The 25,920-nt window shown below is 36.7% G+C and overlaps 1 protein-coding gene across 1 annotated transcript in view; it reads left to right on the plus strand.

Moving 5' to 3' along the window:
- TMPRSS15 (transmembrane serine protease 15) overlaps nucleotides 1–25,920 on the plus strand; it is an 839,864-nt gene that overhangs the window by 380,655 nt on the left and 433,289 nt on the right. The window contains exon 14 of the mRNA XM_053705190.1: nucleotides 13,819–13,968. Within this exon, the coding sequence (XP_053561165.1) occupies nucleotides 13,819–13,968 (150 nt within the window). The remainder of the gene's footprint in view (nucleotides 1–13,818; nucleotides 13,969–25,920) is intronic.

Raw genomic sequence — 25,920 nt, forward strand, 5'->3', positions numbered from 1 at the left:
CTACATTTTGCCAAGGTTTTTCTGGTATTTGTATTGGCATCAGTAACCCGTAAGGAGGACATTTTTCGAATTTTGAAGTAGCACAAATTGTACAGGTTTTTATGTATTCCTTAACTGTGATAGATATAGATGGCCACCAGAAATCTCTAGTGATATGTTCCAAAGTTCTTTGTACACCAGGATGTCCTGATAAAGGTGAATCATGGTGGATTTTAAGTATTAAGTTACGTAAATCCGGTGGAATGTATAACCTATTCCCATAATAATAGTAGCCATTAGAATTCTTATGTAAGAGATGATAAGGTTTGTTGTCATCAGATTTTAATGATCATTGTAGATCCTTTGTTAGTTGCAGGGAAAGGCCAATGAAATGTTCCTTAGGGATAATACTGGAAGAAGATTCTGTTGCTTTTGGTTTTTCGTCTTTTCGAGAGGGTGTCTGCTTTTCCATTTTTATTCCCTGGTCTCTAAATGATATGGTAACTGAATCTTGCGAAATATAAGTTCCACCGCACTTTTCTGGAAGAAAGGGTTTTACTCAATTGCAAATACTCCAGGTTCTTATGGTCTGTATAGAAGATAATTGGAAGTAGTGTTCCTTCCAAAAGGTGTCTCCAATGCTCTAAGGATCATTTAACTACCAAAAGCTCCTTCTCCCCAATCGGGTAATTCCTTTCAGCAGGGCTTATGACTTTGGAAAAATAGGCAACTGCATGAATGGGGTCACTGAGTGTTGTTTGTTGTGAGAGTACGGCTCCAATGGCATAATCTGAAGAATCTACCTGAAGTATGTACTGTAACTTGGGATCTGGAAAGCGGAAGATGGGAGCAGTAGTACATTTTTCTTTTAGGTTGTTAAATGCTTTGGTAGCTTCAGAATTCCAGACAAAATGGGAGGTAGAGCTTGTAAGACATGTTAGGGGCTTGGCGATTTTTGAGAAACCCTTGATAAATTTCTGATAGTAGTTCGAGAATCCCAAGAACCGCTGGAGATCTTTCTTACTACTACGTATTGGCTAATCTTTTACTATTTCAACTTTATTTTCTTGCATTTGGTTGCCTGATGGACTGATATGGTATCCTAGGAATACAATTTGATCAGTATGGAATTCACATTTCTCAGGCTTGGCATATAGATGGTGAACCCTTAGCCTGGATAACACCCATGTGACATGTTTGATGTGTTCCTGTAGTGTGTATGAATATATGAGTATATCGTCTAGGTTTATCACAATGCAAATGTCTAGTAAGTCTCTGAACACATCATTGATAAAATGCTGGCATGTCGCTGGGGCATTGCACAGCCCAAATGACATGACCATATACTCATATAGGCCATATCTAGTACTGAATGCCGTCAACCATTTGTCCCCCTCTCTGAGGCACTCAAGGATATATGCTCCTCTTAGATCTAACTTTGTGAACATTTTTGCTTGATATAGGCTTTCGATAAATTCAGGAATAGGAGGTAGGGGATACCTGTTCTTGATAGTCCTTTTGTTGAGTTCCCTGTAATCGATAATTGGTCGGAGTGAGGAGTCTTTATTCTTTAGGAAGGTCTTATAAAGCCCTTACAAAGGTTCTCATCCAAGTAAGTCTTTAGGTGTGCGAGTTCTGGTTGACTGAGAGGATATAGATGGCCAATTGGCCATACGGTATAGTGGCACCTGGTTGTAACTCAATTGGGCAGTCTTAAATGCAGTGTGGTGGTAAACTTTTGGCCTCCTTTTTACTAAATACGTCAGAAAAATCTGAATATTCTTTAGGCAAAGTAATTTTACTTTCTGGAACATGAAGAAGTAGGTGTTGTGGATAACAAGTTTGCTGGCAGCTGTGAGATTTGAGAGTTACCTGTAGGGTGCTCCAATTAATTGTAGGTTGGTGAAGTTGTGACCACTGTAGACCTAGGACAATAGGAAAAAGGGGTGAAGGTAAGACATTGAAAGTTATATATTCGGTATGACCACTAGCAGTCTTTACTTGTAAGGGAATTGTATGGTGTGTAATAGGTCCAGCACTAATTTGAGAGCCATCAATGACACAAATTGACACATGATTATTCTTTAACACGAAAGGAATTTTATTTCTTATAACTAAAGCTTTATCTATAAAGTTTCCATAAGCTCCGGAGTCGACTATGGCTTCAGTATTCAGTCTGTTTTGTTCCCACTGCAAAAACAGAGAAAAAAGACAGTAAGTTGGTTTGGTATTAGTAGTTAGTGAAGAATATAGAGATAGGCACTTACTCTTTTTTGTCTTGAGAAGGATTGGGCACTCCTTTATTGAATGAGTGGGGTTGGCACAGTACATGCATAGTTGTTTAATCCTCCTTCTGCTCCTTTCCTGAGGTCCCCTGATGATTCCAATAACCATAGGTTCTTTTTGAGCTGGAAGGTGATTGGGTAGTGTAACTGAGGTGAGATATTCTTCCTTCCACGTAGACATCAGTCTATTTGAATAGTTAATTTCTTTAAGGCTTCCAAAGATTTAGGGAGTTCTGTACTGGCTAGTTCATCTTTTATGGTTTCTGCCAGTCCGAGTCTGAACTGATTCCTTAGCGCTACATCATTCCACTGAGAATCCGTTGCACATTGTTTAAAATCAGTAATATATTCCTCGACAGGACGTCTCCCTTGTTTTAGGCTATGCATATTGGCCTCAGCTGTCATCTGTATATTGGTGTTTTGATACAGCTCATCCATAGTTTCTATGAAATCATCCAAAGATCCTAGTATTGGGTCATCGGTTTAATAGAAGGAATCAGGCCAAACCCTGGGTTCACCTCTCAGGAATGAGATAAGGGTTAGAACCTTTATCCTTTCTGTGCAATATGTTTTTGGTTTTTAGTTAAATAATAAATGACAGGCATTTTTTAAATTTCCTGTATGTCTTACTATCTCCTGAAAAAGTGTCAGGTAGTGAAATCTGTAGTTCTGGAAAGGATTCAGGAAGATTTGATTTAACTGTAATGGAATCTCTGATTACAGTGCACAATGCTTCATTCACAACTTGGAGGTCCCTGAAGCCTTGCCCCAATTATTTGACATGTTGTGACAAGTTATACACGAACTGTGGTAATTCTGCTGGATCCATAATAATTTTTAGGCTTAGTAATATGTAAGCAATCAGGTTTTGTAATTGTCCCTCAAAAGTTTGGATCACAACTGCAGATCTTAAGTTTAGTGTATATACCTTTAAGATGGTAAATGTTTCACTTGGAATGATAAAGCTACTACAAGGAAGTAGCCTCTTAGATCTTTTAGTGAGTTTGATACCTGTGTTATTAAATTGAAACCATGTCTCCAGAAACTTGTACACAGTAAAGAGGAGGAGGTTCAGCACTGCAGCGTAATGAATAACCTCTGCTTGATGCGGCTGACAGTGGGAGGTTATAAGTCAAATTAGGTCACAAGTTTGGGGCAGAGCCTATGTCCGGTACACAGAGCGGTTTGGATTACTCCCGTGTTGCTTTTACCTGAACTTGTGTGAAGGTAAAATGATCCATATTATTTTGTTGTTGTTAGTATCTGCAAATGGTTGAGAAAGAATCCGGAGTAGATGTTTCAGTGTGTCAGAGTTAGTCACGGAGGTAGCTTCTTGATTACTCAAACTTATATTGACAAATTCTGATTGCTGGCAAACTGCAGCATCAATACATTTGCGAGGTCTGACATTTGAAACAACTGCTGTAATTACAGGATCAGAAAGTTACCTTTCCCGGTTGATACTTTCAGTAGTTGCTGGATTATGTCAGAACAAATAGTGAAGAGTCAGTTAGTTTTTAACAGAATACAGATTGTCAGGATATCTCAGGTAGAGAGGAGCTCAGTGTTAGGTAGCTAGAAAGCATACAAAAAAATTACTAAGCACCTGTGCCAGGTTGCATGCAGGATATGAAGACAAAAGGGGAAGTGCTAAGATGAGTGACAGGAGAGGATCCTGACAGAAGAGGATGCTCCGCGCCGGATGTCTTCAGGCTGGACTCGCTCCAAGCTGCCAGGATGAAGATAGAAGACGCCACCGGGATGAATATAGAAGACACCACCTGGATGGATGAAGACCTCGGTGCCTGGATGAAGACTTCTCGCCGCCTGGATGTCCGGACTTCAGGAACTGTAAAGTGGATCTTCGGGGGTTAGTGTTAGGATTTTTTAAACTTTTTCGGGTGTTTTTTTTTTTAGTTTAGGGTTTTGGCTTTTCTTAGAAGAGCTAAATGCCCTTTTCAGGGCAATGCAAAAGAGCTAAATACCCTTTTAAGGGCAATGCCCATACAAATGCCCTTTTCAGGGCAATGGGTAGCTTAGGTTTTTGTTAGAGTTAGGTATATTATTTTGGGGTTTGATTGCGTGGTGGGTTTTACTGTTGGGGGGTCTTTCTGGGTTATTTACAGGAAAAAGAGCTGTTTAACTTAGGTTAATATCCTACAAAAGGATTTTTTTTTATTATTATTTTGGGTGGGCTTTTTTATTTTTATAGGGCTATTAGATTAGGTGTAATTCTTTTTTATTTTTGATAATTTTGTTTGTTATTTTTTGTAATTTAGTATTTTTTATTTTTTGTAATTAGATACTTTGTAATTTTTTTAGTAGTGTTAGGATTTTTTTAATGTGTATTTTACTTTTCTTTAATTGATAGTTATTTTAATTTTAGTTTAATAGTTATATTAGTTTAATTGTTAGTTTAAACTTTTTTTTTTTTAATTTGACAGGTAAGTTTTAATTTATTTTAAGATAGGGAAATTGTAATTTTAATATACAGTTAGGGGGGTAATAGGTTTAGGGGTTACTAGTTAAATTAGTTTATTGTGATGTGGGGGCTTTCGGTTTAGGGGTTAATAGTTTAATTCAGTATATTTTGTTGTGGATGGCTTGTGGTTTAGGGGTTATATAGGTTCATTATAGTGGCGGTGGTGTCGGGGAGTGGCGGAATAGGGGTTAATAACTTTAGTATAGTGGGGGCAATGTGGGCGGACGGCAGATTAGGGGTTAATAATATTTAAATAGTGTTTGTGATGCGGGAGGGCAGCGGTTTAGGGGTTAATAACTTTATTATAGTGGTGACGATGTCGGGGAGAAGCGGAATAGGAGTTAATATATTTATTAAAGTGTGGGCAATGTTGGGGTGTGGGGGAATAGGTGTTAATGACTTTAGTATAGTGGCGACGATGTCGGGGAGCGGCGTAATAGGGGTTAATACATTTTAATAGTGGCAGCGATGTTGGGAGCATCAGATTAGGGGTTATATACTTTAATATAGTATTTGCAATGGAGGAGGGCCTCGGTTTAGGGGTTAATAGGTAGTTTATGGGTGTTTAGTGTACTTTGTAACACTTAAGTTATAAGTTTTATGTAACAGTTTTGTTGCATAAAACACATAAATACAGCTCTCAGATGATGGTACGGATCTTGTCGTTATAGGGTGTAACGCAAGCTTTTTAGCCTCACCGCAAAACTTGTAATGGCAGTGCTATAGAAGTCCCATGTGAGTGCGGGACTGATGTTGCGTTACAGGCTAAAAGGCTTGCGGCACAGCTATACCGATAAAACTTGTAATGGCTGCGTTGCTGTTTTAACGCTAAAATAACAATTTTTTCAGCTTTAAAATACGAACGCACAGCTCGTAATATACCTGTATATTAGCTGTTTCCATTGGAAAAAAATGGTAACAAATACAAATCAAATATTCATCAGAACCAAATACCTGCATGGACGAAAAGCGGTCAATCCGAAAGTTTCATAAAAATATGAAACAAATCTTTTTTATGACAAAATATTTTTTTTGTTTGTGGACATATCTAGTAGCTGCACATATTTCTTTCTTTTTATTGTTTAACCAAATTTGTTCAGCTAGCTCCCAGTAATGCATTGCTGCTCTAGAGACAACTCGTTAAGTAAGGATAACAAGAGAACAAAGCAAATTTGATAACGGAAGTACATTTGATTGTAAAAGAAGGCACCTATGCTTTTTTTTGGCTCAAAGTTCTGGATAGCACTTTTTTATTGTTGGATGAACTTATCCACAAATCAGCAAGAACAACCCAGGTTATTCACCAAAAATGGACCGGCATCTAAACTTACATTCTTGCATTTCAAATAAAGATACCAAAAGAATGAAGAAAATTTGATAATAGGAGTAAATAAGAAAGTTGATTAAAAGTTCATGCTCTATCTGAATCACGAACGAAAAAATTTGGGTTCAGTGTCCCTTTAATTTTGATTGTACTGTCCCTTTAGTGATATACCTCACTGCTGAATAGCTAAATTAATTTACAAGTATAGAACAATTGATAATATGTGGTAATACTTTGCACTCAACCTCTGACAATCAATAACAAATGAACATTGTTGGTTAAAATGTTTACCCAAAGCAATTTTTAAGGCATCCAATACTTACATAGTGCACCTCATACTTGTGTAATGTACACTAAACTAACACATGCACAATAAATATTAACCATGGGTTAGAAATACGAGCTAAAAAATCAAAGCTGTATGCATTGTGCTCCAGATATGTTTACGCTCTATATAGCTTGCATTTTTGTGCTAAATTTGTAATCTGCCCTTGGTTTTTTATTTCATTATATCAGTTCAGCGTTATATCTAAGACATTGAAATGTCTTGATGTTTTAGTGAGTATATATGAGGCAAATTAAGAATGACATCTACAACAAACATTCTTTCTTGCAGCAACAACATTTTAAGCACTTTCAAGGCAAAACTTTATTGTTACAGTTGAGATTTATCAAAACTCACTTAAATTGAAGTCATGAGTCTCAGTTTTTTTATTTATGTTTATTTAAAATTGCCAAAGCTTCTACTCTTTTGAGATGATATTACTCTACTATATGATTACCTGTGATAAAACTATATTGTAGAGTTAATAGAAATTCAAGTTTCAACCTTTTTTATAGATACAGGGGCACTAAAGTTAGTATTGGTATACCATCAGTTATCCATTTTATAGCTCCTAAAGTGCTTTTAAAACAAATACAGCCAAACAGATTTATTCTTAGGAATACGATTACAGTTGAAATATATGTGCTTCCATGAAAGCTTTGAATAAACAACATTCAACTGAGAGCGAAGAACAATCAAATTTTGTTCCCAGTAGTAACCATTTCTCCCTTCATTTTATTAGTTATTGTATTGTTATAAATACTTATACTTATATTTATTACTTTGTACTTTTTAGGAGGCTATAGTTTAAGGCTGATATTTTAGTATAGAATGGATCATTATCCAAACTGAAACATAATAGATAAAATATAGGTTCCAATTCTGTTGTTTAGGATACAGAATTAGGTGCGGTATTTCAAAATCACTGCTTGTCTGCAAACAATTGTGATTATATTGCACAATATCATACACTTAAAAGTGCTAACCATTTCTTCCAAGAGCTACCATATTCATGGAACCCTGAAATAATAACAAAATGAGATATTGCTTAGCTGATAGTTACTCTTCTTTCATCTGTCATCCAAATGTAGTAAGTGTTGACTGAAAATAAATATATATGGTATAAAATATTGTATATAATTTGTATATTGTTTATTGCAAGTATAAAGATTCTAAATATATGTAAAAGTGATATAATGCTATAATACTAAGACATATGGGACTACAATCTTAGCACTAAATATGAAAATCAATTTTCCTCCTTGACAAGAATTGATGTAATTGGAAAGTATTTGCACTGTATTTCTTATTTCTAATTCTAAAACAGTGGTAACAGATAGGTATGGGCGAATGTTTCTAAAAATTCGAAATTTAAAAAGAATTTTGATACATTTGTTGGTTCGAATCGATTTTCAAATGTTTATATAACATTCTATTTTCGAATTTTCGTTTTCGAATTTTTCAATAACATTTGAAAATATTCGTTTGAATAATAAAATGTTTAGCTATGTATTTTATATCACATTCAATTTTGAAATTTAATATTCGAATACCAATGTGACTTTCGAATTCGAATGTAACATTTTAATTCAAAATAGTATTTCTAGTCTACAACTGTGTTTTATAAATGTAATATTCAAATTCTAAATAGTATTTCTAGTCTACAACTGTGTTGAATAAATGTAATATTTAAATTTGAATGTCATATTCGAATTCAAATGTCACATTCAAATTCAAAATAGTATTTCTAGTCTAAAACTATGTTTATAAATGTAATATTCAAATTCGAATATGACATTCGAATTCGAATGTGTCATTCAAATTCAAAATAGTATTTCTAGTCTACAACTGTTTTGTATAAATGTAATATTCGAAGATGAACATCACATTCTAATTTGAATGTAGCAATCAAATTCAAAATAGTATTTCTAGTCTACAACTGTTCTGTATATATGTAATATTCAAAGTTGAACATCACATTCTAATTTGAATGTAGCATTCAAATTCAAAATAGTATTTCTAGTCTACAACTGTGTTTTATAAATGTAATATTCGAATTTGAATGTGACATTTGAATTTAAATGTGACATTCAAATTCGAAATATTATTTCTAGTCTACAACTGTGTTGTATAAATGTAATATTCTAATTCAAATGTCACATTCCAATTTGATTCTAGCATTCAAATTCAAAATAGTATTTCTAATCTACAACTGTGTTTTATAAATGTAATATTCGAATTTGAATGTGACATTCGAATTTGAATATCATATTCGAATTTGAAAGTGACATTCAAAATCTGTAAATAACATTTGATAAAAGAATTTTTTAGAATATTCGTTCTTATAAACATTCTATTATATAAATTGAATTTTTACAATAACATTCATTTTAACTTTAGAATTTGAATATAAACACATTTGCCCATCCCTAGTAACAGATCAAGTTTGATAATTTAGCTTTTTTTGGCAAACCTTTGAGTGCAACCATTAATAAATCAACAGCAATGTGAAACACCATTACAAATTGATATGGACCCCATTTATGATTGTTCTGTGGACAAGACGAGCAAATGCTTGTGCAACACTGTCCCGTGCTCTCATGCAAACCAAATAAAAGCAAGAGCAGAGGTTGCAAATCACCCTATTTGGATCAGACTGGGGTCACTTCTGAAGTGGCCGAGAGGATAAGAAACTGGTCTTAATTTTTGGTTGCAAGCTCACTCATGCAAACCTGCACTACAATCTGTTGCATAATCTGGTTTTGTGCTCTTTTGATAGACATATTTTACCTATTGATGTATATGCCATTCCAATTGCATAAAAAGTTGTACTTTTTAAACCACTCATCATCTAAATAGTCATTAACTAATTTAGGACCAGATTACAAGTGGTGTGCTAACTGCTGCATGCAAGTGATATCAGGTTTATTGTATCTGTTTGCGTTAAAACATATATACACATATATGTATACATAAATATGCATAAGACATAGCAATGGCTTATGTAATCTCCCATGATACATAAAAAACAGGGAAGTAGACTACATTCTCAGACTGGATCGAGTACACATCCTATGACCCTGCAACATGCACAGCCCTGGGTGCACTCTCAGGAAATCTGTACAGTTCCCAGAGCCCCAGACAGTAAACCCCAGACAAGTCTATATAATGTCTATATATACATATATGTGTATATGTGACTGTGAATATATATATATATATATATATATATATATATATATATATATATATATATAAACATATAAATGCATCTGTACACACATACATACATTATCTATCTATCTATCTATCTATCTATATATCTATCTATCTACCTATCTATCTATCTATAGATATACATACATACATATAAATTCAATTGCTCTAACTCTTCCAGTTTTGCTTTTAATCTTAGCTGGGTGCTTGCAAGTGAGTACCAGTACTATGTGTGTTGTGTTAAATTGTTTTGTAATTTCCCCTTTGGGCTTTGCACGCAGACTTGTCTTGGGTTAACTGCCCGAGGCTTTGGGGACTGTACAGCTACCTGAGAGTGCTATTGAGCACCCAGGGCTGTGCATTTTGCATGGTCATAGGATGTGTACCTGGTCAAGTCTGAGAGTGCAGTAGGTGAAAACATGTAAAATCATATTTATGCAATATCCATATTTAATAAAGTGTTTAACTGTGTAGTTACTGTAAATATTTTACATTCCGTGTTCTTCACATAGGGGAACATGTTCCTATATTATTCATATCTATATATATATATATATATATATATATATATATATAACTTTAATCATATAGATATATGGCTCTATATATATATATATATATATATATATTAATTTTTTTTACCAAAATGCCATAAGATCGAGTTAGCACACAAGTGAAAACTTTTTATTTTCAACTTGTAATACTCCCAGTATCCACCGCGCACAAAAAGCCAAAGTTGAGCGTAGTTAACGTGGGAGCTGTGACGCCGCTCTGCCTCCCCTACCATGGCCGTTGCCATGGTCGCGGCGGTTGTTGTGGCGATGATGTCATCGGCGCACGCCATTTATGGCCTCTGATACCGCTCTCCTATTTGATGTTCTTGGCACGAACCTGCGCCTATGTAAGTACATCTCACTTTGTGCACTTTGCCCAAGTATAGGTGTTACTATGTGTGTTCCTGGGTGCTTATATTTTTCTACTACTACTACTCTATTGCTTAACCCCTGAACTGCTGATTGCTTTATTGTTGCTGACCTCTGCCTGTTTTTTACCATTCTACTGGTTTACCCCTGAACTTCTGAACTGCTGATTGCCTTATTGCTGCTGACCTATGCCTGTTCCTGACCACTCTACTGGTTTCCCCCTGAACTGCTGAACTGCTGGATTGCCTTTCTGTTGCCGGACTTTGCTTGTCTCTGACCATTCTCTGCCTTACCCTTATTGCCGTGAAGGACTACCCTGTCTTGCGTGAATACTGCTTACCTCCTTTATTAAACTCACTTTGTTTTCGGATATTTCCTTATTCTTCCACTTGACGCTGGGATACGAAGACTACTGGCCAAGTTTGGTCTGATAGGGAAATATCTCATGGACCCAAATTAGGTAACAAGAGCATTCTCTCTTAAGGGACAGACCCTGGGAACCCATCCGATACACTTACAGAATTTGGATTGTAACTAGAAGCTATAACCGCTATGCTCTCCTCACTTGTTACAGAGAAAAACGCTGCTCCTGTTGCCACACAGTTGGTCCCTGCTGCTGGTGCTGCAACCTCCTCCCCTGTGTCTGGTAGTATACCCCGGATACTGTTGCCTGACAATTATGATGGTACTATCGACTGTAGGGGTTTTCTCAACCAGTGCAGGCTGCATTTCTGTAATGACCCTCACACCTTACAGTCTCATTGGTCAAAGGTCACTTTTATCAGCATTCTCTGCCTTATCCTTATTGCCATGAAGGACTACCCTGTCTTGCATGAGTACTGCTTACATCCTTTTTTAAACTCACTTTGTTCTGGGATATTTCCTTATCCTTCCACTTGATGCTGGGATACGAAGACTACTGGCCAAGTTTGGTCTGATAGTGAAATATCCCACTGACCCAAATTAGGTAACAAGAGCATTCTCTCTTAGGGGACAGACCCTGGGAACCCATCCGATACACTTACAGAATTTGGATTCTAAACTAGAAGCTATAACCGCTATGCTCTCCTCACTTGTTGCAGAGAAAAACGCTGCTCCTGTTGTCACACAGTCGGTCCCTGCTGCTGGTGCTGCAACCTCCTCCCCTGTTTCTACTAGTATACCCCGGATACTGTTGCCTGACAATTATGATAGTACTATCGACTGTAGGGGTTTTCTCAACCAGGTTATGGAGCAGCGGAATTAAGGTAGAAAAAATCCTATTAGCTGATGCAATCAGCCAATAGGATTGAACTGGCATTCTATTGGCTGATTGGAACAGCCAATAGAATGCCAGCTCAATCCTATTGGCTGATTGGATCAGCCAATAGGATTGAACTTCAATCCTATTGGTTGATTGCATCAGCCAATAGGATTTTTTCTACCTTAATTCCGATTGGCTGATAGAATTCTATCAGCCAATCAGAATTGAAGGGACGCCATCTTGGATGACGTAATTTAAAGGAACCTTTATTCTGTGTTTAGCTGTCGTTTGAAGAGGATGCTCCGCTTCGGACTATTTAATAACTATTGTACCTAGTTAAAGGGACATAATACTCATATGCTAAATCACTTGAAACTGATGCAGTATAACTGTAAAAAGCTGACAGGAAAATATCACCTGAGCATCTCTATGTAAAAAAGGAAGATATTTTACCTCACAATTTCCTCAGCTCAGCAGAGTAAGTTCTGTGTAAAAAGTTATACTCAGCTGCTTCCAGCTGCAGGTAAACAAATTTAAAAAAATGAAGAAATGAACAGCAGCCAATCAGCATCAGCAGTGCTGAGGTCATGAACTCTTACTGTGATCTCATGAGATTTGACTTAACTCTCATGAGATTTCATAGTAAGCTTCCTTTACCTGATTGGTGAACTAATATGAGAGTGCACGATGCTAGTCCCTTCAGATGTCCCAGGACAAACACACTAAAATGCTGCTTAGAAATCCTTTACAATGGGAGGTGGCTACTGAGGAACTTTTGAGGTAAAATATCTTTCTTTTTTACATAGAGATGTTCAGGTGATATTTTCTAGTCAGCTTTTTACAGCTATGCTGCATCACTTTCAAGTGTTTAAACATTTGGGTATTATGGCCCTTTAAAATAAATACAAACTTGCCTGTAAAATAAAACCTATCCTAAGGTAAGTATTTAGTTTTAAATAGGAATTATTTAGTTAATGATAGTAATTTTTATTTAGATTTATTTAAAATATATTTAAGTTAGGGGGTGTTAGGGTTAGACTTAGGTTTAGGGGCTAATAACTTTATTATAGTGGCGGCGACATTGGGGGCAGCAGATTAGGGGTTAAAATTTTTATTTTAGTGTTTGCGATGTGGAGGGGCCTCGATTTAGGGGTTAATAGGTAGTTTATGGGTGTTAGTGTACTTTTTAGCACTTAAGTTAAGAGTTTTATGCTACGGCGTTGTAGTGTAAAACTCTTAACTACTGACTTTTAAATGCAGTACCAGGCTTGACAGGAGAGGGTGTACTGCTCACTTTTGGTCAGACTCATAATACCGGTGCTATGCAAGTCCCATTGAAAATATAGGATACGCAATTGACGTAAGTGGATTTGCGGTATTTCCGAGTCTGGCCAAAAAAGTGAGCGGTACACCTGTAACTGCAAGACTCGTAATACCAGCGGGCATTAAAAAGCAGCGTTGGGACCGGCTAACACTGCTTTTTAACCCTAACTCAAGACTTGTAATCTAGCCATTTGTTTGTACAGTCAGGTGATCACTGTGGTAACATTGAACACCTTGCAAGAAAAACTATTATTTTACATGGGCCCCTATTTCACATGTGGCTATATTTGATAACAATTTAGTCAGGTGATTACAGTAACAGCAGTGGTCACTGGGCCATTTTCAATATTATTTACTAAAATCAACACAAAAATGTTAAGCTATTTTTATAGTTTTTGACACAGCCTTACTAACATGCAATGAAGTATAAATTTAATAATGGAATATTGTGAATCTGTTGGACCTGCTGAAAAAACAATATATAATGGCCCATTCACTGAAATTTAACTTACAAAGGGTTTAAATGTAGGTAACAAAAAAGCTTAACATTGGCTCAGCACTGGGGGGAAAAAAAGGCTTGGTAAAACAAGGGTGATTGGTCGATAGGAATCTAGTCACACACCATCTTTAAGTGAGGCCTGTAACACATAAGAAATGTTGCTTTATACAATAAGAGACAAAAACAAACATAATATATTTAAAATATATCTCTTTAAAGATGAAGAAAGAATCAACTGTGACTTTGAAGATGGGTTTTGTTACTGGATTCAAGATCTAAATGATGATACAGAATGGGAGAGGATCAATGGTCCAACTCATCCCTCCCTAAGTGGACCAGATGTTGACCACACATTTGGCAACATTTCAGGTAAGGTGTAACGGTAAGGTATTATAACACTTCATACAGCTTCAAAGAAATAAATAAAACCGGAAATTATAATAACCCCACTTTAGATATTTGTTTGGGAATATTAAACATAATAGAAATAAAGTGTTATGACCACTGGAATATCTAGATTATTGGGCTTTGCTGTACTGTAAACTTTAACTTTAATATGTCTTCAGTGATTCATGTGACCTGCTGTAGTATATAAAATTGTTTACAAGCTGCTCATTTAACTTAATTTTATCATTATAGTTGTTTTGACTGTTGAAACCGACTCCTATAATGAAATTTAGGAAAGCTGCATAAACAAGTGGCAGCAACTAAAATCATCTTTTCAGTGTTGGAGAGAGTTCTCTTATATGGAGCTTGTCTGAGTACATTATCCCTTTAAACTAAACAATCACTGAGCATACAGGTAACCATGCGCATTGCTCCCCTGTTGCTAGTCACAATCCTTGGCCTCTATAATCAACATTGGTCCATCTTTACGTTGCTAGTTTGTTTGGTCAGTTTCTACCACCCTTGCACTTATTCCTTGTTCTCAGTCTGTTCGTACCTAAGCCTGCCCTCATTTCAGATTATTTAATGACCTTGCCTCATCAGCCGCCTGCCCTGACCTTGGATTGTTTAACAACCTAGCTATGCCCGCTGCCTGCTCTTCCCCTGTTTCTTGCATCTCTAGCCCCTGTTGTTTCTAAGTGTAATTTTGTCACAGTCACTCCTGTTTAAGGGAGGGTGACCTTGAATGCGGTAGTGTCAGAGGTATAAGATTGTTTAAGTTTCATCAATAAATGCACACTAATACCCCAATAATTGTGTATTTTTCCCATTATATGTGACTGATGAGAAGAATTTATCCACATTCAATACAATTTAGAAAACTTGAATTATCTGATTAGCCCCTTAAGCCAACTGGACATAGGTACTACACCACATAGTACTTTGACAAGCGTTCTGTGTTGATAAAGTACGTACATCCAACACTGTGGTGCAGGTTACAGTCCCAATTACAGCTTTGACAGCAGGAGCCATAACTAAAAAGACAGAAAGCATTTGCTTTCATGTGGTAAGAGAACACTGATTATGCTTCCTTACCATATGAACACAGATCATTGATACAGACAGTGACACAGACAGTATCGCTCTGTATAGGTGCAGTGGCTCCGTGGGTGGTGCAGCTCATAATGGGGAGGGGTAGGGACACACCACTACACACTACAGAAAATGAGGGCGTTGTAAGGGAAGAGGGAGGGATGGGTCCCTAAACTACAGAAAAAGGAACAATTGAAGGTGGGAGGTGGGTTCCTACATAACAGAAAACTGTAATAAAAGTTTGATCACTTGGAAGGGGGAGGTGGGGAGGATTTGGGCAGATCCCTAAACTGCAGAAAAAAAGTGTAAATAACTAAATAAATTTAAAAATTAACTACACCAGGACTTGCTGCCAGTACCTTAGATGGAGTTTACAAGTGGAATAGTTATATACCTGTTTAGGAGAGATCAGTGAAGTTTGAAAGTGGGGAGGGATAGCTACACTATAGAAAAATGAAAAGATTAAAAAAAAAAATACATAAATAAAAAACAACCTACATTGGATACTGGTTGACTGTCTGCCACTAACTAAAATAACTGGGACTAGTGGGGAGTAGGGTGGGAAGATTGCTGTTTGGGAGGGATCAGCAAGAGATCAGGGAGGTGTCAGGTAGTCGGTAATCCCTGTACTACAATAAACATTACTCTTAACAGATAACCAATTAACCCTTTCACTGCTGGGAATTTCAGAAGTGTGGTGTACAGTTGCAATTAGTGGCTTTTTAATTACCAAAAACCAATGGCAATGCCATGCATGCAAGTTATTTCTGAACAAAGGTAATCCCATAGAAGCGTTCACAACCATTTGCGTTATGAAAAATCCAAAACTTTGTAAAACGTTAAGATTTTTTTTTTATGTGATCGCATTTGACGGTCAAATGATGGCATGGAACATACCAAAATAGGCCTAGACAACCTTGGGTTGTTCACCTTAATTACATATATAGTTTTGGGGGTCAATTTGGAGAATTTGTGCAGTTTTGCTATACCAAATGAGTTATTACATTTCGTGATTTTGGACATAGCTGCAGATATTAAAAACTTTAAAATGATCAAAAATATATACGTTTGGTCTTAAAGTAGACTATAGAACACATTTTGAGAATTTCTTTTTTACAGTTAGAAAGCTACAGGTTTTTGGGAATGTCATAATTCATCTTTTTATATTTTTTTTTACTTTTCTATGGTAATTTCACAATCATTTATTAATTCTATGGGGCATATTTATCAAAGTGCGAGCGGACATGATACGATGTAGCGTATCATGTCCGCTGCACATCGATAAATGCCGACAGCATATGCTGTCGGCATTTATTATTGCACAAGCAGTTCACCAGAACTGCTTGCGCAATACCGCCCCCTACAGATTCGCTAGCAGGGGGTGTCAATCAACCCGATCATATTCGATCGGGTTGATTTCTGTCCGCAGCCTCAGAGCAGGCGGACAAGTTATGGAGCAGCGGTATTTAGCATATGGAGCTTGATAAATCGGCCCCTTTGCATAAATCTCTAGGCGAAACCACTGGAAGCTCTTTTTATGCTATATATATATATATATATATATATATATATATATATATATATATATATATATATATATATATATATATATATATATATATAAAGGTTCTATTTCTGTTTAAACTGAATGAAAGTAAAAAAAAGGATCTGGTACCTTTCTCTAGCAAGTTTTTCTCTGACATTCTCAGTAGTGAAGGGGTTAAACATGTCAATTGAAATTAATTTGATGTAAAAAATGTTACCTCAAATAAACTGTTTTCTATATGCATGGAGCAGTATGTACTGAACATAATCTGCCCTGTTTCTAAAAGCCGCTGGATCCTTGTAAGAAATATGTCCTTAAATCATTTTTTAACATACTTCCACCTGGTCTGTGTTGTTACGATGCATTCCTTCATCTGAATCCTCTTATTCCATGGAAGAAAATGTCAATAAGAAATAGGAATGTATGTATGGCTTTACCAGGAGATAGCCTTAATGTAACTAAAATCAATCCAGATAATATCTAGAATCATACAGCCAGATTACGAGTTTTGCATTATGAGTGGCTCAGTAATAACTTGCAAGTTATTGCCACCGCTCACCTTTAATAGCACTGCTATTACAGGTTTGCAAAAATCCGTCGATATGGCTGCATTGAACTCCATACCGCACACAAATACCAGCGCTGCTTTGAGCTGGTTTGACGTGCTCATGCACGATTTCCCCATAGACATCAATGGGGAGAGCCGGGTAAAAAAAAAGCCTAATACCTGCAATAATGGAGCGTAAAGCTCCGTAGTGCCCATTGATGTCTATGGGCAAACAAAAGTTATATTTACACAAAACACCCTAACATAAACCCCGAGTATAAACACCCCTAATCTGCTGCCCCCGACATTGCCGACACCTACATTACAATTATTAACCCTAATCTGCCGACCCCCACCATAGCCGACCACCTACCTACACTTATTAACCCCTAATCTGCTGGCCCCAATGTCGCCGCCACCTACATACATTTATTAACCCCTAATCTGCCACCCCCAACGTTGCTGCCACCACTATACTAAAGTTATTAAACCCTTAACCTCTGGCCTCCCACATCGCTAACACTAAATAAATATATTAACCCATAAACCTAACCCTAAGTCTAACTATAACCCTAACACACCTAACTCTAAGATAATTAAAATTAATCTGAATAAAATTTACTATCATTACTTAAATAATTCCTATTTAAAACTAAATACTTACCTATAAAATAAACCCTAAGCTAGCTACAATATAACTAATAGGTTTTATTTTTATTTCACAGCTAAGTTTGTATTTAATTTAACTAGGTAGACTAGTTAGTAAATAGCAGTGATGTGCAGTCACTAGAGGCAGGTGAGGCAGTGCTTCACCTCTCATATGGGCAAAAATATATATTTTTTATTGGCTTTAAAAAAAAAATTGTAAAATTTTTTTCCCACCATTTTTTTTCTCACAGCTATATGTTGTGCAATAAAGAGGCACAATCAGGTCTGCCCACCATTACACAACATGCTGCGCCATCTACTGGATGCAAGTGGTTAAGATCATTGCATGGCTCATTAACTGCTTATTTGAGGCAGTCCTATTTGGGCTGAACCAATCCAGCGAGAGGCATTAGTAAGTGGAACATAGGGTTGGGGCTGGATGTTAAATCATATAAAACAAAACAAAAAATGCAAAAAAACAACTTTCATATATTTTGTTGCTGTCCTGTGAACCTGCTAGCTTTGCTAAAGTGAAAAAGAGAGTTCTGTTCTTCCCCTCTAAGTGCAGTGGAATGTGCCACTGTCACTTCCTGAATCCTTACAGAGCAGGAGAGAGGCACAGAGAGCAGTGTTTCACCCACATCTTATTAAAGTAAGATTTTACTGATAGGGATTCTGTTAGTGAAAATGATAATTTAATGAATGTGGTTTAGTGTTTGTTTACTCTTTTACAGCAGGGTCGTTTTTGTATTTTGTTTACTCAAACTTTACACCCACTAATTTAGCAGCTTGCCTCTGTACTGCACACTAAATTATAGACTAATTTTCTGAACTCTCTGTAGCTCTGCTGTTTTATTACTTTAAAATGCTGTGCCCCCCCCCCCTTGTGTGTGTGTGTGTGTGTGTCTCTCTCTCTATCTATCTATCCATCTCTCTCCTTATGTGTTGTTCTCCCCCATGGTCTCTTTCTCTCTCTGTCTCTCTTCCTCCCCCTCTGACTCTCATCCCTTATGTAATGAAAGAATCTATAAGCATAATTTGCAGCATTAAAGTAAAATGTATGTTTTAAACATATTTTAATGGGCATGGATTTCTAGATCTCATAATCAGAGCAAGCATTGTGTTATCTGGCAAGTGTTTCTGTTACAATCCTTTTAGACTAAAATTAGATGTTTACTAAGTTGAACAGTTTTCCAAGACACCATTTAAAGGGACATGAAACCCATATGAAACCCATATGCAAATTTAAATAACTTTCCAATTTACATCTAATATCTAATTTTCTTTATTCTTTTGATGTCCTTTGTTGAAAATCATATCTAAATATGCTCAGTAGCTGCTGATTGGTGGCTGCACATAGATACCTCATGTGATTGGCTCACCCATGTGCATTGCTATTTCTTCAACAAAGGATATCTAAAGAATGAAGGCGTATCCTAGCCACTGCCTCACCATCCTCTGACGTCACTGCACGTCACTGGTAAATAGTTATTAACTATTTGCTAACTACCTAGTAAAAATAAAAACAAATTTACCTGTGAAATAAAACCTAACCTGTCTTACAGTTAAATGAAACATTACACTAAAACTAAATAAATTACATTAATTAAATACAATTAACTAAATTAAAAAAAAAACCCACTAAATTACACAAAACAAAAAAGAAATTATCAAATATTTAAACTAATTACACCTAATCTGATAGCACTATCAAAATAAAAAAGCCCCCCCCCCCAAACAAAACAAACCCTAGTCTACACTAAATTGCCAATAGCCCTTAAGAGGGCCTTTTGCGGGGCATTGCCCCAAAGAAATCATCTCTTTTACCTGTAAAAAAAAATGCAAACAACCCCCCAACAGTAAAACCCACCACCCACACAACCAAACCCTCCAAATAAAATCCTATCTAAATAAACCTAAGCTCCCCATTGCTCTGAAAAGGGCATTTGGATGGATATTGCCCTTAAAAGGGCTTTTAGCTCTTTTACATTGCCCAAAGACCCTAATCTAAAAATAAAACCCACCCAATAAACCCTTCACAAAACCTAACACTATCTCCCAAAGATCCACTTACAGTTTTTGAAGACCGGACATCCATCCTCATCCAGTCAGGAGAAGTCTTCATCCAAGCGGGCAGAAGTCCTCAACGAAGTCGGGAGAAATCTTCATCCAAGCGGCAAGAAGTGGTCCTCCAGGCGGGCAGAAGTCTTCATCCAGACGGCATCTTCTATCTTCATCCTTCCGACATGGAGCGGCTCCATCTTCAAGACATCCGGTGCGAAGCATCCTCTTCATACAGTCCCAACTGTACACTGAAGCTTCCCTTTAAGGGACGTCATCCAAGATGGCGTCCCTTGAATTCCGATTGGCTGATAGAATTCTATCAGCCAATCAGAATTAAAGGGTAAAAAATCCTATTGGCTGATGCAATCATCCAATAGGATTGAGCTTCAATCCTATTGGCTGTTGCAATCAGCAAATAGGATTGAACATGCATTCTATTGGCTGTTCCAATCAATTTTGTATCACTTAAAACTGTTTAAATCGAGAGAAAAAAATTAGCATCCCATACAGGAACAATTTAATAACATTACATTGATTAAAACAGAAAATTATTGCAAATTCAATATGCTTGTTTATAGCATGGCTGGGATAACCTCTCAGCTGTATGACTGGTCAGGAACAAGCAGGGTCTATTTTTAGTAAAAATGTCTTACTACAAATTTGTAAAAAAATAAAATAAAATATAGATACATAAAAAAAATAAACTAAGCATCCAAAGCAAGTTACACAAATAATGTAACATTGTACAATTTAAAGATTGAAAATCCAATTCTTAAAGGGACAGTCTACTACAGAATTTATATTGTTTAAAAAGATAGATATCCCTTTATTACCCATGCCCCAGTTTTGCAAAACCAACACTGTTATTTATACACTCTTTACCTCTGAGATTACCTTGTATCTAAGCCTCTGCACACTACCCCCTTATTTAGTTCTTTTGACAAGCATACATTTTAGGTAATCAGTGCTGACTCTTCAGTAACTCCATGGTGTGAGCACAATGTTATCTATATGGCACACATGAACTAGTGCTATCTAGCTGTGAAAATATGTCAAAATTAAGAGGCAGCCTTTAAGGGCTTAGGAATTATCACATGAGCCTACCTAGGTTTAGCTTTCAACAAAGAATACCAATAGAACAAAGCAAATTTGATGATAAAAGGAAATTGGAAAGATTTTTTTTAAAATTGCATGCCCTAACTGAATCATAAAAGTTTAATTTTGACCCTTTAACTCTGAAATCTGCTGTCAAAGGTAGTGCTATCACCAGCACTTTCCATTAGTTTACAAATATATGTTCCTGAGCAATACAGAGAAAAATATAGCTGTATTCAGCTCCTGAACTTTAAAAAAAAATACTGTCATTAAAATAATGATTGTATTGCACTTTAATAAATACTAATACACACAATGATGATTATAATAACCCTTAGTGAACTGACATTCATTTTTTTTTTTCTTTTTTCTTGTATTCCCTAAAAACGTATAAAACTGTTGTTGTTTTACTTGGCCAAAAAGACTAATGTTTGTAATATTAATTTAGTGAAAGAAAATAACAAAATATATCAGCAGATTCTGTAAAACTATAACTTTTTTAAAAGGTCACATTCCTTAAAGCAGTAATACTCTCACAAGTGAAATGTTATCATCATATCAAAAACAAAACACTAAGGCCTAGATTTGGAGTTTGGCGGTAGCCGTGAAAACCAGCGTTAGAGGCTCCTAACGCTGGTTTTAGGCTACCTCCGGTATTTGGAGTCATTAAAAAAAGGGTCTAACGCTCAATTTTCAGCCGCGACTTTTCCATACCGCAGATCCCCTTACGTAAATTGCGTATCCTATCTTTTCAATGGGATTTTTCTAACTCCGGTGTTTAGAGTCGTGTCTGAAGTGAGCGTTAGAATTCTAACGACAAAACTCCAGCCGCAGAAAAAAGTCAGTAGTTAAGAGCTTTCTGGGCTAACGCAGGTTCATAAAGCTCTTAACTACTGTACTCTAAAGTACACTAACACCCATAAACTACCTATGTACCCCTAAACCGAGGTCCCCCCACATCGCTGCAACTCGATTAAATTTTTTTAACCCCTAATCTGCCGACCGCCACCTACATTATCCTTATGTACCCCTAATCTGCTGCCCCTAACACCGCCGACCCCTATATTATATTTATTAACCCCTAATCTGCCCCCCACAATGTCGCAGCCAGCTACCTACACTTATTAACCCCTAATCTGCCGTCCGAATGCCGCTGCCAGCTACATTATAGCTATGTACCCCTAATCTGCTGCCCTAACATCGCCGACCCCTATATTATATTTATTAACCCCTAACCTGCCCCCCACAATGTCGCCGCCACCTACCTACAATAATTAACCCCTAATCTGCCGACCGCAAAGAGCCGCCAGCTACATTATAGCTATGTACCCCTAATCTGCTGCCCCTAACACTGCCGACCCCTATATTATATTTATTAACCCCTAACCTGCCCTCCCTAACATCGCCGACACCTAACTTCAATTATTAACCCCTAATCTGCCGACCGAATCTCGCCGCTATTCTAATAAATGTATTAACCCCTAAAGCTAAGTCTAACCCTAACACTAACACCCCCCTAAATTAAATATAATTTTAATCTAACAAAATTAATTATCTCTTATTAAATAAATTATTCCTATTTAAAGCTAAATACTTACCTGTAAAATAAATCCTAATATAGCTACAATATAAATTATAATTATATTATAGCTATTTTAGGATTAATATTTATTTTACAGGTAACTTTGTATTTATTTTAACCAGGCACAATAGCTATTAAATAGTTAAGAACTATTTAATAGCTAAAATAGTTAAAATAATTACAAATTTACCTGAAAAATAAATCCTAACCTAAGTTACAATTAAACCTAACACTACACTATCAATAAATTAATTAAATAAAATACCTACAATTACCTACAATTAAACCTAACACTACACTATCAATAAATAAATTAAATACAATACCTACAAATAACTACAATGAAATAAACTAACTAAAGCACAAAAAATAAAAAAGAACTAAGTTACAAAAAAATAAAAAAATATTTACAAACATAAGAAAAATATTACAACAATTTTAAACTAATTACACCTACTCTAAGCCCCCTAATAAAATAACAAAGCCCCCCAAAATAAAAAAAATGCCCTACCCTATTCTAAATTACTAAAGTTCAAAGCTCTTTTACCTTACCAGCCCTGAACAGGGCCCTTTGCGGGGCATGCCCCAAGAAGTTCAGCTCTTTTGCCTGTAAAAAAAAACATACAATACCCCCCCAACATTACAACCCACCACCCACATACCCCTAATCTAACCCAAACCCCCCTTAAATAAACCTAACACTAAGCCCCTGAAGATCATCCTACCTTGTCTTCACCATACCAGGTTCACCGATCCGTCCTGGCTCCAAAATCTTCATCCAACCCAAGCGGGGGCTGGCGATCCATCATCCGGCGGCTGAAGAGCTCCAGAAGAGGCTCCAAAGTCTTCATCCTATCCGGGAAGAAGAGTAGATCCGGACTGGCAACCATCATCTTCCAAGCGGCATCTTCTATCTTCATCCGATGAGGACCGGCTCCATCCTGAAGACCTCCACCGCGGACCCATCTTCATCCGGCGACGTCCAACTGAAGAATGACGGTTCCTTTAAGGGACGTCATCCAAGATGGCGTCCCTCGAATTCCGATTGGCTGATAGGATTCTATCAGCCAATCGGAATTAAGGTAGGAATATTCTGATTGGCTGATGGAATCAGCCAATCAGAATCAAGATCAATCTGATCGGAACAGCCAATAGAATGCGAGCTCAATCTGATTGGCTGATTGGATCAGCCAATCGGATTGAACTTGATTCTGATTGGCTGATTCCATCAGCCAATCAGAATATTCCTACCTTAATTCCTGAAGATGATGGTTGCCGGTCCGGATCTACTCTTCTTCCCGGATAGGATGAAGACTTTGGAGCCTCTTCTGGACCTCTTCAGCCGCCGGATGATGGATCGCCAGCCCCCGCTTGGGTTGGATGAAGATTTTGGAGCCAGGACGGATCGGTGAACCTGGCATGGTGAAGACAAGGTAGGATGATCTTCAGGGGCTTAGTGTTAGGTTTATTTAAGGGGGGTTTGGGTTAGATTAGGGGTATGTGGGTGGTGGGTTGTAATGTTGGGGGGGGTATTGTATGTTTTTTTTTAGAGGCAAAAGAGCTGAATTCTTTGGGGCATGCCCTGCAAAGGGCCCTGTTCAGGGCTGGTAAGGTAAAAGAGCTTTGAACTTTAGTAATTTAGAATAGGGTAGGGCATTTTTTATTTTGGGGGGCTTTGTTATTTTATTAGGGGGCTTAGAGTAGGTGTTATTAGTTTAAAATTGTTGTAAGATTTTCCTTATGTTTGTAAATATTTTTTTATTTTTTGTAACTTAGTTCTTTTTTATTTTTTGTACTTTAGTTAGTTTATTTCATTGTAGTTATTTGTAGATATTGTATTTAATTAATGTATTGATAGTGTAGTGTTAGGTTTAATTGTAGGTAATTGTAGATATTTTATTTAATTAATTTAATGATAGTGTAGTGTTAGGTTTAATTGTAACTTAGGTTAGGATTTATTTTACAGGTAATTTTGTTATTATTTTAACTAGGTAACTATTAAATAGTTATTAACTATTCAATAGCTATTGTACCTGGTTAAAATAATTACAAAGTTACCTGTAAAATAAATATTAATCCTAAAATAGCTATAATATAATTATAATTTATAGTGTAGCTATATTAGGATTTATTTTGCAGGTAAGTATTTAGCTTTAAATAGGAATAATTTATTTAATAAGAGATAATTAATTTCGTTAGATGTAAATTATATTTAATTTAGGGGGGTGTTAGTGTTAGGGTTAGACTTAGCTTTATGGGTTAATACATTTATTAGAATAGCGGTGAGCTCTAGTCGGCAGATTAGGGGTTAATAATTGAAGTTAGGTGTCGGCGATGTTAGGGAGGGCAGATTAGGGGTTAATACTATTTATTATAGGGTTAGTGAGGCGGATTAGGGGTTAATAACTTTATTATAGTAGCGCTCAGGTCTGGTCGGCAGATTAGGGGTTAATAAGTGTAGGCAGGTGGAGGCGACGTTGTGGGGGGCAGATTAGGGGTTAATAAATATAAAATAGGTGTCGGCGGTGTTAGGGGCAGCAGATTAGGGGTACATAGGGATAATGTAAGTAGCGGCGGTTTACGGAGCGGCAGATTAGGGGTTAATAATAATATGCAGGGGTCAGCGATAGCAGGGGGGCGTTAATAAGTGTAAGGTTAGGGGTGTTTAGACTCGGGGTACATGTTAGAGTGTTAAGTGCAGACGTAGGAAGTGTTTCCCCATAGCAAACATTGGGGCTGCGTTAGGAGCTGAACGCGGCTTTTTTGCAGGTGTTAGGTTTTTTTTCAGCTCAAACAGCCCCATTGTTTCCTATGGGGGAATCGTGCACGAGCACGTTTTTGAGGCTGGCCGCGTCCGTAAGCAACTCTGGTATCGAGAGTTGCAGTTGCGTTAAATATGCTCTACGCTCCTTTTTTGGAGCCTAACGCAGCCTTTATGTGGACTCTCAATACCAGAGTTATTTTTATGGTGCGGCCAGAAAAAAGCCAGCGTTAGCTACGCGGGTCCTTACCGACAAAACTCTAAATCTAGCTGTTAGGTATTAACTGAACTATTCCGGTCTTTTGAGTTCCTTTTTTTTTTTTTTTCTTTGCTCATTTTTTTCATTGTGTGGAAGGCACAATATATCCAAGATTAGATAATTCTAAATTAAAACAATGTTCTGTTACAAAACATAACTGAAATAATATTGTTGCTTTTTGTGGATGTAATGAAAAATATAAAAGACCTTTTAGAGAAACTATAATGCTGCAGCTGTTTAGATCCACATGTAAGCACACATTGCAGTTATAGATATTGTACAATATTCTTCCTTTTTTTGCTATTTTATTCTCAAGAGACATATTTGAAGAAGCATTTGT

This window comes from Bombina bombina, chromosome 3 (assembly GCF_027579735.1).
Source record: "Bombina bombina isolate aBomBom1 chromosome 3, aBomBom1.pri, whole genome shotgun sequence".
Taxonomy (NCBI): Eukaryota; Metazoa; Chordata; class Amphibia; order Anura; family Bombinatoridae; genus Bombina; species Bombina bombina.